This window comes from Mobula birostris, chromosome 19 (genome assembly GCF_030028105.1).
Source record: "Mobula birostris isolate sMobBir1 chromosome 19, sMobBir1.hap1, whole genome shotgun sequence".
Taxonomy (NCBI): domain Eukaryota; kingdom Metazoa; phylum Chordata; class Chondrichthyes; order Myliobatiformes; family Myliobatidae; genus Mobula; species Mobula birostris.
Window position 1 is genome coordinate 31,669,223 of NC_092388.1, and position 13,201 is coordinate 31,682,423.

Below are 13,201 nucleotides of genomic sequence, written 5' to 3' on the forward strand. Positions count from 1 at the left end.
TAGGGCACCGAGTAGTATTGTAGAACAAAGGGATCTGGGAATACAGGTACAGAATTCGTTGAAAGTGGCATCGGAGATAGATAGGGTAGTAAGGAAAGCTTTTGGCACATTGGCCTTCATAAATCAATGTATCGAGTACAGAAGATGGGATGTTATGTTGAAGTTATCTAAGGCTTGGTGAGGCCTAATTTGGTATATTATGTGCAGTTTTGGTCACCTACCTACAGGAAAGATGTAAACAAGGTTGAAAGAGTGCAGAGAAAATTTACAAGGATGTCTCTGGGTCTGGAGGACCTGAGTTATATGGAAAGATTGAATAGGTTAGAGCTGTATTCTTCGGAATATATAAGATTGAGAGGAGATTTGATAGAGGTATACAAAGTTATGAGGAGTATAGATAGGGTAAATGCAAGCAGGCTTTTTCCACTGAGGTTGGGTGGAATTACAACCAGAGGTCTTGACTTATGGGTGGATGAAAGGTAAGAAGTTTGAGGGTAATTTCTTCAATCAGATGGTCCTGAGAGTGTGGAATGAGCATAGCACAAGTGGTCCACGTAAGCTGAATTTCAACACGTAAGAGAAGTTTGGATAGGCACATGGATAGTAGGGATATGGAGGGTTATGGTCCCAGTACAGGACGATGGGCGTAGGCAGTTTAAAAGGTTCCGGCATGGACTAAATGCACCGAAGGGCCTGTTTCTGTGCTATATTTCTCCATGACCCTAGTGGAGAGCTCTGGGTTTAATGGTTTAAAGTCACCAGTTCTTCCCAAGTCCAATACATTAACCATAATGCATATCCAAAATGATTCATATGCCATTTACTTTTGAAATAAATTTACCATATTTTCATTTGGATGGATCAGAGTACTTCCTCTTCCACAGGGAGTGTGATCCTAGGTTTGCTTCTTGCTGGTTGAAATCTTGTATGAAAAGTTTATCACATGAATGAAATGATGCCATGAACCAACTTAATAATTGTACTTTCAAATCAAATTTTATTAATAATTCATGTATATAATTCAATTGCAACACCACTTCCCCATTTTCTCCATTCCTTGCTACTGTGTTTATGGCTTCTTTAGAAACTGCAGTAAGAAATGTTTCCTTTAGTAGTTTCCAGAGTCATGATTATTCAGATTGTATCTGTGGTCTTGATTGCTTGGATCTTTGGGATTATTTCTGTAATTCTGAAGAAAATATAATGTAGAGCAAAAAATACTGGCAAAAACACATGAAACCCCTTTTTACTAGGTGCCTCTAGAAACATGGCTGGTTGACCCCTCGCTAACAAGGATCCAGCAGTGAGAAAACCACCTTTCTGGAACTCTGTACATCTCCGGTCGATGACTTGGGTCCCACCAGAGCAGAAGAGCCGGGATGCTTCAACCACCTGCACCCTAATCTGAACAAGTACTGTAAATGATGCCCATTTGCAATTACCCACCAGCAAAAAATAACAGATCATACACTGCATACAATTATGAGAGAGGTGTATTTATGATTGTCATCTTAATCAAACAGTTGCTAAAGAAGAAATAAAAAAATAAATAAAAGGGCCTACTATAATTAAAACAGTCAAATGTGCACAAGTTGGAGCTCAAATCTTCCAAAAACTGGAGGAGTCCTTGTACTCACGGCATCAACTCTTATTTACCGATCACCGATAGAATTTTCCATCCTGGACTCCATTGAATTGCACATTCCAGATGGTTTGAATCCTAAAGTCGGTTCTCTCAATCTTCTTCTCCCTCCATCACCCGCTGAAAAAGACCTCAACCCCTTTAGTATCCATCACAAAACGTCTCCGCCCAGTTTTCTTTAGAACCTTCTCCCAATTTCACCATCCTGATTGGCTGACCGACATTCCTAAGCTGAACATCACAACTCCTTATGTTTAACGGTAACCAAAACACTACCAGCAGAACACACTGCTTCTACAGAAAACTATTAAATGAAATACCCTACAGCATTAGCAGTAAAAGCTTAACCAGGACATTGCATACAGAAATCTCAAAATATTTAGCTTAATTTTGAGCTGCTTCACCTGACAGAAATGAGTCATAGAATTACATAGAGTAGCATAGAAATGGGACCTTTGGCACAACTATCCATGCCAACCTTCTATCCACACTAATCCCATTTGCCGTGTAGACCTACAGTATATTAGATCTTTATCCATCTATGCCTTTCCTATCCAAGTACCTGTACCTAATTTTGAATGTTGTAACTTTGGTACCTCATCCCATATAACCTCTACGATCAGTATGAAAACTTGCCCCTGAAATCTTTAAATTTCTCCCCTCCCCCTCTTTTACATTTCTCTGAACTGGCATTGTTATGTTAGATGTAAAGTGATAGAAATGCTTGAAAAAATTCTCAATATAAATGTTATCAGAATCTACCTGCAGGTAAGGTTTGCTTGGTTACTGTGCAGTTAAAGTGATAGAAATAGTACTTATACCGAGGTTTACTTCCTGCTTTTTAGGATGATAGTCATGTCAAAGGTTTCATCCTATTATGCTATTTCAGTTTTATGACAGCTTTGCTAAAATTCATGTCAAGAACTTGGGAATGTGATCATAGGAATCAATTCCCGGACAGATCTTTTTCAATTATTTTTGTTACTAGCAGGGGTATCTGCCAACTGATGTGCAACAAGGTCTGACTAAGAGCTCTGCAGTCATTTGACAAGGACACGTTAATGTTTTATCTACAGTTTACTTATCTACTTCTATATCTGAAAGCTCAGTTAGGAAGATAGTAGCAGTATGAATGGAAACATCATCACCCGTGTTAGAAGTGATCAGGCTGAAAGCAGCATCACCAAAGTAGACACGTAGAAATGCATAAATAGATAGGAATAATCACATAACATGTTATAAAATTGAGAACTGAGTAGGTACTATGGGAGTTGCTAACATTCCAATTCTGTGATGTGACAAAACTAACAAATTGGGCCTCTGCTTATCAGTGCTGAGCAGGTTCAGTTGGACACACAAGATCACTGAATACAAAAGCCATTTATAGAGAGAGTGAACTGTCTGGTAGCCATCAAAAGACAACCCACAGCTGGTTATCATCTGTCCATAACGTGGTTAATGTAAGGCCAGTATACCTTATTAAGCACATGGCTGGAAAGGCATGTAGTCAATTGTTAATTTTATTGGTCTGTTGTCACTTGGGGAGGAACTGGAAAGAGGTATAACAATAGATCGTTACCTTTATACTGTGGAGCCTGTCTAAAAGATACAAAGCTTAACTCCACCAATGATAAACAACAAAACCTCACCTCTTCTCGTCTGCCCATCACCTCCCTCTGATTTCCCTCCACCTTCCCTTTCTTCCATGGTCCACTGCACATTCCTATTAGACTCCTTCTTCTTCAGCCCTTTAGCTCTTCCACCTATCCCCTCTCAGCTTCTTACTTCATTGCCCACCCGTCTTTGCCCTCACTTGGTCTTATCTATCAGCTGCCAGTTTGTAATCCTTCCCTCCTCCAACTTCTTATTCTGCTTTCTGCTCCCTTCCTTTCCAATCATGATGAAGGGTATCAATCCAAAACATTGTTTATTAGCACTCTATCAGCATAGATGCTGCCTGACTTGCTGAGTTCCTCCAACACTTTGTGTGTGCTGCTCAAGATTTCCAGTATTTGTAGAATTGCTTGTATTTAACAAATCTCTGATGCTTGTAATAAGCTGAATCTTGAATGATTCTTCAAATTTCTTTTCAAACAGCTTACAAGTTTTTCTTAAGATCTAACCCTAACTCTCTCCTGACTAGTTAATACCCTACAGATTCTTCATGCTAGAACTCCCTATCTAACTTCACCATGGGAATACTACCCTTACTGCAGAATGTAGTTGACTACTAGCTTCTCAAGGACAACCCATTAATGAATAAAAAGAATATTTCTGAGTCTCAGACTCAAGAACTGTTTAATAAACTGAAGGAACAACTCAGTATAAACAAGTTCAACTGTAAATTATGTACTGATTTCCTTTATTGATTGTTTCTATCTAAGTATCAAATTTTGGAATAAAAGTGCATTATACATTGTAATTTTTAAAAATATCTGTATTATTATTCCAAATTAATATTAGTGGCATACTATTAAAATTGGCATTACCACAAAGTTAAATTAAAACCGCTCACAAACACCCAACTGCTCCCGGCATACAAACATTTTAAAATATATATATTCCAGTGAAAATATCTGTAACAGTAAATACAAATATGTTTTACTTGTTAAACTGCCCCAATTATAGTGTTGCATGTTCTTAACTGCTTATATTAGATAGATCATTGCCACACGTTTGCATCATTAGGCTACATTCCTGCCATCTGTTCTCCAACAAATTACTTGTAAAAGGAGGTATTAACCTACTTAAATTATTCCAAGGTGTAATGCCACAAATGATACTTGTTTTGTATGTGTCACTTATAATAATATAATGAGTTGCAGCTGAAATATGGCTGAAGTAGTGGTATAACAACCAAAGCGAGTTTACTCTATAATATTACACCAGTATTTCGTTATATCAAGGAAAGGCAATGCAACCATAATTTCTCATTTCAGACAGGTAGCTCTTACACTTACCCACTACCAAAATACTGCCTGCACCTGATAGTCCTACTTTACATTATTTAGTGCGGAAGAGGTATATATTACTAAATATATTTATATTTAAAACTTATTTGCATAGATTTCAAACCTTTGAAAATATTGCCCCATATTTGGTTACACTTGAACAGGTTAAAAAAATTGTGCAAATATATCATGGTTCAGAAACATCACTTCCATCATAGATGATGGGTTTTTCAACTGTTAAGCGATAAAACACCTTCTTTGACGTAAACCTATAAGAAACAAATGACAATACTGTAGTTACTTTGATATCATAATTATGTGGAATTAATAACAGAATTAATGAAAAAGAAAACAACTGAAATCTATCCAAAATCTTCACAAAAATTTGTCAAAGTAGAGATTACATTTAAACTTTGTTCTATTTTATTTAATGTTTTATAACTTTATCTGACAACATAGGAAAAAAAAATCTGGCAAGCAAATTACCCAATTTGCACCTCACTGGTTTCTGCAGCTACTCACAAATTTTTTAGGTCAACATAGCTTGATAAAATTTATTTTAATCAAGTCTTTACAGGAGGAAAACATTAGGAAAAGATATTGCCCAATATTTAGAGACCCAGAAACCTCCCCTATTTTAGGAAAGTAACATATATAATTTCCCTGTCCAAGGATACCTTAGTATATAGCCTTGGCCATTTCTAAACCCCTTCAGCAGTGTCCTATTTAATGGTTCTAAGAAAGTCTCTACTTCATGATAAAAGAAACCTTTGACAGGCACCTTCACTTGAGCATCACAAAAGGTAGAATTCTATGTACAGGTTGAGCTACTGATGAATAGTTTTAAGTATAGCGTTGCAAATAGATGGCAAGAGCCAGGGACGTAAAAGTTCTCCCTCCAATCAATGCTACCCTTTAACAATGTCTGCGAGATGGCTTTTAAGAACAGCTTGTTGTTGAGCCCACTAGGGGATTGGCTGTACTGGATTGGGTACTGGGTAATGAACCAGAGGTGATTAGAGAGATTAAGGTGAAGGAACCCTTAGGAGGCAGTGATCATAACACGATTGAGTTCACTGTGAAATTTGAAAAAGAGAAGCCGAAACCTGATGTGTTGGTATTTCAGTGGAGTAAACAAAATTACAGTGGAACGAGAGAGGAACTGGCCAAAGTTGACTGGAAAAGGACACTGGCGGGAAAGATGGCAGAGCAGCAGTGGCTAGAGTTAATGCGAAAAGTGAGGAAGGTGCAAGACAGGTATATTCCAAAAAAGAAGAAATTTTCAAGTGGAAAAAGGACGCAACCGTGGTTGAAAGAGAAGTCAAAGCCAAAGTTAAAGCAAAGGAGAGGGCATACAAGGAAGCAAAAATTAGTGGGAAGATAGAGGATTGGGAAGTTTTTAAAACCTTACAAAAGGAAACCAAGAAGGTCATTAAGAGGGAAAAGATTAACTATGAAAGGAAGCTAGCAAATAATATCAAAGAGGATACTAAAAGCTTTTTCAAGTATATAAAGAGTAAAAGACAGGTGAGAGTAGATATAGGACCGATAGAAAATTATGCTGGAGAAATTGTAATGGGAGATAAGGAGATGGCGGAGGAACTGAACGAGTATTTTGCATCAGTCTTCACTGAGGAGGACATCAGCAGTATGCTGGACACTCAAGGGTGGCAGGGAAGGGAAGTGTGCGCAGTCACAATTACGACAGAGAAAGTACTCAGGAAGCTGAATAGTCTAAAGGTAGATAAATCTTCCGGACCAGATGGAATGCACCCGCGTGTTCTGAAGGAAGTAGCTGTGGAGATTGCAGAGGCATTAGCGATGATCTTTCAAAAGTCGATAGGTTCTGGCATGGTTCCGGAGGACTGGAAGATTGCAAATGTCACTCCGCTATTTAAGAAGGGGGCAAGAAAGCAGAAAGGAAGCTATAGACCTGTTAGCTTGACATCGGTGGTTGGGAAGTTGTTGGAGTCGATTGTCAAGGATGAGGTTACAGAGTACCTGGAGGCATATGACAAGATAGGCAGAACTCAGCATGGATTCCTTAAAGGAAAATCCTGCCTGACAAACCTATTACAATTTTTTGAGGAAATTACCAGTAGGCTAGACAAGGGAGATGCAGTGGATGTTGTATATTTGGATTTTCAGAAGGCCTTTGACAAGGTGCCACACATGAGGCTGCTTAACAAGATAAGAGCCCATGAAATTACAGGAAAGTTACATTCGTGGATAGAGCATTGGCTGATTGGCAGGAAACAGAGAGTGGGAATAAAGGGATCCTATTCTGGTTGGCTGCCAGTTACCAGTGGTGTTCCACAGGGGTCCGTGTTGGGACGCTTCTTTTTACATTGTACATCAATGATTTGGATTATGGAATAGATGGCTTTGTGGCTAAGTTTGCTGATGATATGAAGATAGGTGGAGAGGCCGGTAGTGCTAAGGAAACGGAGAGTCTGCAGAGAGACTTGGATAGATTGGAAGAATGGGCAGAGAAGTGGCAAATGAAGTACAATGTTGGAAAGTGTATGGTTATGCACTTTGGCAGAAAAAATAAACGGGCAGACTATTATTTAAATGGGGAAAGAATTCAAAGTTCGGAGATGCAACGGGACTTGGGAGTCCTCATACAGGATACCCTTAAAGTTAACCTCCAAGTTGAGTCGGTAGTGAAGAAGGTGAATGCAATGTTGGCATTCATTTCTAGAGGAATAGAGTATAGGAGCAGGGATGTGATGTTGAGGCTCTATTAGGCGCTGGTGAGACCTCACTTGGAGTACTGTGGGCAGTTTTGGTCTCCTTATTTAAGAAAGGATGTGCTGAAGTTGGAGAGGGTACAGAGAAGATTCACTAGAATGATTCCAGGAATGAGAGGGTTAACATATAAGGAACGTTTGTCCGCTCTTGGACTGTATTCCTTGGAGTTTAGAAGAATGAGGGGAGACCTCACAGAAACATTTCGAATGTTGAAAGGCATGGACAGAATGGATGTGGCAAAGTTGTTTCCCATGATGGGGGAGTCTAGTACAAGAGGGCATGACTTAAGGATTGAAGGGCGCCCATTCAGAACAGAAATGTGAAGAAATTTTTTTAGTCAGAGGGTGGTGAATCTATGGAATTTGTTGCCACGGGCAGCAGTGGAGGCCAAGTCATTGGGTGTATTTAAGGCAGAGATTGATAGGTATCTGAGTAGCCAGGGCATCAAAGGTTATGGTGAGAAGGCAGGGGAGTGGGACTAAATGGGAGAATGGATCAGCTCATGATAAAATGGCGGAGCAGACTCGATGGGCCGAATGGCCGACTTCTGCTCCTTTGTCTTATGGTCTAACAGTAGTAAAGATGCCCAGTCATGCCTTGCAAAGTCAGTACAGTATCCCTTTAAATAGACCTTACAGCATGATGTACTCCTTTTATACAATGAAGAGTTCAACAAAGTTTGAAAGTCATACACAAAAAAAATACAATTTATGTCAGATAGTGAGTGAACAAATATCTGGCAAATGGATTATAATGCCAGAAAATGTAAAAATGCTCATCCTATTATATGAGGTGAAAAAAAATTCAAGGGCTTCTATTGATACATTAAGAGCAAAAGGTCAGAAGGAACAAAAATTGATCTTTTGATGTCCTGTGTGATTCTCTAAGCATGGAGCAGAAATAAAAGGGGATGATCTTAAATAGACCGTTTTTCACATTTATTCGAGAGACAGACACGTGATCTATAGAGCTAATGCAGAAGAATAGTAAGGTCATGGGCCGTATCAAGATCATAGAAGAGGATGTACTTATTGTCTTAAGGGAAACTAAGGTGGATAAATCCCTAGGGCTGATAAAAGATCCCTTTGGACTTGTGGAAGGCTAGTGTAGAAATTGTAGCGGCCCTGGCAGAGAAATTTAAAACGGCTTTAGCCATGGGTGATGTGCTGGAGGACTGGAGGATAGTAAATGTTGTTCTGTTGATCAAGAAATGCTCTAGGAATAAGCTGTGAATTATAGTTTTGTGAGCCTGATGTTAGTTATGGGTAAATTATTGGAAAACATTCCAAGCGGTAGGATATTTAAATATTTTGATAGTCAGGGCCTGGTTAGGGATAGCTAATGAGCTGCCAGACGAGGTGGTAAATGTGGGTTCTTTTTTTAACATTTAAGAATAAATTGGACAGATACATGGATGGGAGGTGTATGGAGGGATATGGTCCGTGTGCAGGTCAGTGGGACTAGGCAGAAAATGGTTCGGCACAGCCAAGAAGGGCCAAAATGCCTGTTTCTGTGCTGTAGTTTTTCTATGGTTTCTAATGTGACTTTGTGCACGGTCTGTCATATCTAACCAGTTTTATAGAGTTTATTGAGGAAGTTATAAGAAAGGTTGATGAAGGAAAGGTGGTGGACATTGTCTACATGGAGTTTAGCAATGGTTATAACAAAGACCCACATGGAAGGCCAGTCTAGAAGGTTAAGTCGCTTGGCATTCAGTTTTAAGTAGTAAATTATATTCAGCATTAGCTTAGTGGGAGAAGGCAGAGAGTAGGTAGTTGCCTCTCTGACTGGACTAGTGACTACTAACATTCCACAGGGATTGGTGCTGGGTCCATCATTTCTTATCATCCATATAAATGGTTTAGGTAATAATGTGGTAAACTGGATCAGAAAATTTACGGATGATACCAAGACTGGGTGTGCAGAGGACACTGAAGCGGGCTATCAAAGCTTGCAGCATGATCTGGACCAGCTGGGAAAATGGGCTGAAAAATGCAGAGAAGTGTCAGATATTTCACTTTGGCAGGGCAAACAAAGCTACGAATTACACAGAAATGCAGAGTTACGGTAATAATCAAATCAGCTATGATCATACTGAATAGATAAGTTGGCTGAAGAAGCCAATTTAGAGTTCTTGTTTCTACTTGTATGTCTGTGTTTAAATATAACAGGAGATACATGACTAACCACATTAACTGGTGCAGAGATTGTGTTACAGATGCATCACAGGTGCAAAGTTAAATTGCACAACAAAGTACTCAAGCTACCTTTCCCATCATTGTATAATTTTAGCACAAAGACAGATTCTGATAAATCATGCGATAATGCAATAATAATCTTTGACAACATGTTGCTACTCAGAAGTTCAACAGTTATGAGCAATGCCTTAAAATGAGAATGTTAAAAAATTTAAGATTAACTGACATAACTCACCTTGAAAATGAGTTATCAAATATCAGCAAGTACTGTCCTGGATTTCTGGCCTTCAGTTGGCCTTGTATTGTTTCCTTATGAGAATTACAGCGTGTTAAAGGAATTAAAACCTGTGTGAAAATAGAACACAAGAAAGGCAATCTAAAATCTGCAAGTTGATCATTTATGTGCTATTTGTTTTGGTAGAAAACTTGTCTCCTTAGAAATACATTGCTGTGAAGATGTTTAAATTCAATTTTCATCATACAAGAATAAGAATTAAAATAGAGTATAGGTTAACTTCATAAAACAGAGTTATGTATGAATCCAACAACAAATATAAAATCAAACGATGTAACACCTTTGCATAGAAACATACAGTAGTATATGTTTTTACCTATAAAACAAGAACAAAGGTAGAAGCAACACACACAAAATACTGGAGGAACTCATCAGGCAAGGCAGCATCTATGGAAAAAAGTAAAAGTAAAAAGGTAGAAATTGAATTATACATAACAGCATATACAACAGCTCGGCCCACAGCGTACTGGAATTGAACTGTAGCTTTCCTTTCCGTGATATGAGTGAGCTGTTTGGCCTGATAAATACAAGCCCGTTTTAATTTCCCCATATTCTCAATAGCTTCTTCGTCCAAGGTTCTACCACTCACCAACTCACTAGAAGCCAATTAGCCTTTCAATCCACACATCCCTGGAATGTGAGAGAAAACCCATGTGGGCACATGGAGAAGGTGTACGTTCCACAGAGCGCACAAAGATTGGGATAAAGTCCTGATTGCTGGGGCAGTGAGGCAGCAGCTCTAATAGCTGTGCTAATGTCCTGCCCTTTGAAGTTCAATCCTGGGGAGGGAAAGTAGCTAAATGAAAGCAGTCTCGAATAATGTTTTGGAGTTAGAAAAGAACTGTTGATTTTTCCTTGTTCTGTTTTCAAACACTGACAAGAAAATGTACTTAATTTTGGAGTTGGACTGATTATTAAACTACCTTAATAAGGGAAAACCTTACCAAAATAGGGTCAGTCTTTGCTCCATTCAGGACATGCCACCTTGGCAAGGGGATTCTGAAACAGTGTTGGATCCTTCCATGGGACTAAAAGTTTCAGTTCAACATACCTCTGGGGTATCTATCCAAATCAACTGCCTCACTCCACACTTGTTATTTTAGGTTACTGATTAGTATGTGTATAAAAGTGCTTACTATTAGAACAGTAGCACCCGTTGCAAGCACTAAGATGATATAATTCAAAACCCATGATTCATATCCTTTTTTTAACCACAGGATCAAGTGCAACAAGTAACAATTTATTCAATGGGCAAAATATGCTGAAATATAATCTATATGAAAAAGCTCACATAAACCATACAAAAACAAACTTTTCTTGGAAGTGCAATAAATCTGAAGATGTTATAAATCTAATTTTAATCATAAAATCTGCCATGTGATTTCACATACAAACTCAGTATAAACTTCCTATCTTGTAGGCTATGTCTCTCTCTCAAAGGCCGTAACAACCTGTATATTCTAAATTGTATTTAAAATATTTCCACAAATATTTAAAAGCTGCAGTTGCCATTACAAGTATAATCAATTTGCAAAACAGCATTATATTAGTCTTTAGTAGAGGAGGGTTTCAGAAAATACACTTACTTAAAGTGCTCCTCAGATCTGAACTGTGCATTGAAGGAATGGAACACTGCTGTGCTTAATATACAGGGGCCACTCCTTTGAATGGAGTGATCCAAAATAGGTTGTAGAAGTTGACAAACAGTTTGTGGCCTAAGGTAGAAGGAGTCAATTTCAGAAAACCTAGCACATTTGTTTTTCAACATAGTCCCCTCCTACACTTACACACTTAGTCCAGCGGTCGTGGAGCACATGGATTTTGGACCTCCAGAAAGTGTCCATAGCAGGGGTGATTGATAAATTTGTGGCTTAAGGTAGAAGGAGGTGAGTTATTAAATTCAAACTTTCTGTATAATCAAAGCATTAAACTGCATGTGCATGTAACGAGACCTACCTTAAGCCACAAACTTATCAATCACCCCTGCCGTGGACACTTTCTGGAGGTCCAAGATCCGTATGCTCCACAACCGTTGGACTAAGTGTGTAAATGCAGGAGGGGACTATGTTGAAAAATAAATGTGCCAGGTTTTCTAAAATTGACTCCCTCTACCTTAGGCCACAAACTTATCAATCACTCCTCGTACAGAGAGTAGTTCTAAGCGTGCCTGAAGATGACAATTTCCTGCCTTCCCAGGTAACTCTTATCCGTTTGTTTATCAAGAATCTATCTACTTTGGTTTTAAAGTATTGAGAGATTTTGTTTCTACCTCCCTCTGAGGAAGCAAATACTAAATAATCACGTAAACACAAGGAATTCTGCAGATGCTGGAAATTCAAGCAACACACATCAAAGTTGCTGGTGAACGCAGCAGGCCAGGCAGCATCTCTAGGAAGAGGTACAGTCGACGTTTCAGGCCGAGTCCCTTCATCAGGACTAACTGAAGGAAGAGCTAGTAAGAGATTTGAAAGTGGGAGGGGGAGGGGTAGATCCAAAATGATAGGAGAAGACAGGAGGGGGAGGGATGGAGCCAAGAGCTGGACAGGTGATTGGCAAAAGGCAAATGAGGGGATCATGGGACAGGAGGCCCAGGAAGAAGGAAAAGGGGGAGGGGGGGAAACCCAGAGGATGGGCAAGGGGTGTAGTCAGAGGGAGAAAAATGAGAAAGGGAGAAAAATGAGAAAGGGAGAAAGTATGCGTGTGTATATATATAAATAACGGATGGGGTACGAAGGGAAGGTGGGGCATTAGCGGAAGTTAGAGGAGTCAATGTTCATGCCATCAGGTTGGAGGCTATCCAGACGGAATATAAGGTGTTGTTCCTCCAACCTGAGTGTGGCTTCATCTTTACAGTAGAGGAGGCCGTGGATAGACATATCAGAATGGGAATGGGATGTGGAATTAAAATGTGTGGCCACTGGGAGATCCTGCTTTCTCTGGCGGACAGAGCGTAGGAAGCCACACTCAGGTTGGAGGAACAACACCTTATATTCCGTCTGGGTAGCCTCCAACCTGATGGCATGAACACTGACTTCTCTAACTTCTGCTAATGCCCCACCTCCCCCTCATACTCCATCCGTTATTTATTTTTATACACACATTCTTTCTCTCTCTCTCCTTTTTCTCCCTCTGTCCCTCTGACTATACCCCTTGCCCATCCTCTGGGTTTCCCCCCCTCCCCCTTTTCCTTCTCCCTGGGCCTCCTGTCCCATGATCCTCTCATATCCCTTTTGCCAATCTCCTGTCCAGCTCTTGGCTCCATCCCTCCCCCTCCTGTCTTCTCCTATCATTTTGGATCTCCCCCTCCCCCTCCCACTTTCAAATCTCTTACTAGCTCTTCCTTCAGTTAGTCCTGACGAAG

At 39.6% G+C, this 13,201-nt stretch overlaps 1 protein-coding gene across 1 annotated transcript in view; it reads right to left on the reverse strand.

Moving 5' to 3' along the window:
• Positions 1-1,015: 1,015 nt before the first annotated feature.
• The window catches only part of LOC140212491 (FYVE and coiled-coil domain-containing protein 1-like), a 241,484-nt gene continuing 229,298 nt past the window's right edge, over positions 1,016-13,201 (reverse strand). Inside the window, exons 17-18 of the mRNA XM_072283363.1 lie at positions 9,781-9,890; positions 1,016-4,862 (exon numbers count right to left, since the gene is read on the reverse strand). Of these exons, the coding sequence (XP_072139464.1) occupies positions 4,781-4,862; positions 9,781-9,890 (192 nt within the window). The 3' untranslated portion in view covers positions 1,016-4,780. The remainder of the gene's footprint in view (positions 4,863-9,780; positions 9,891-13,201) is intronic.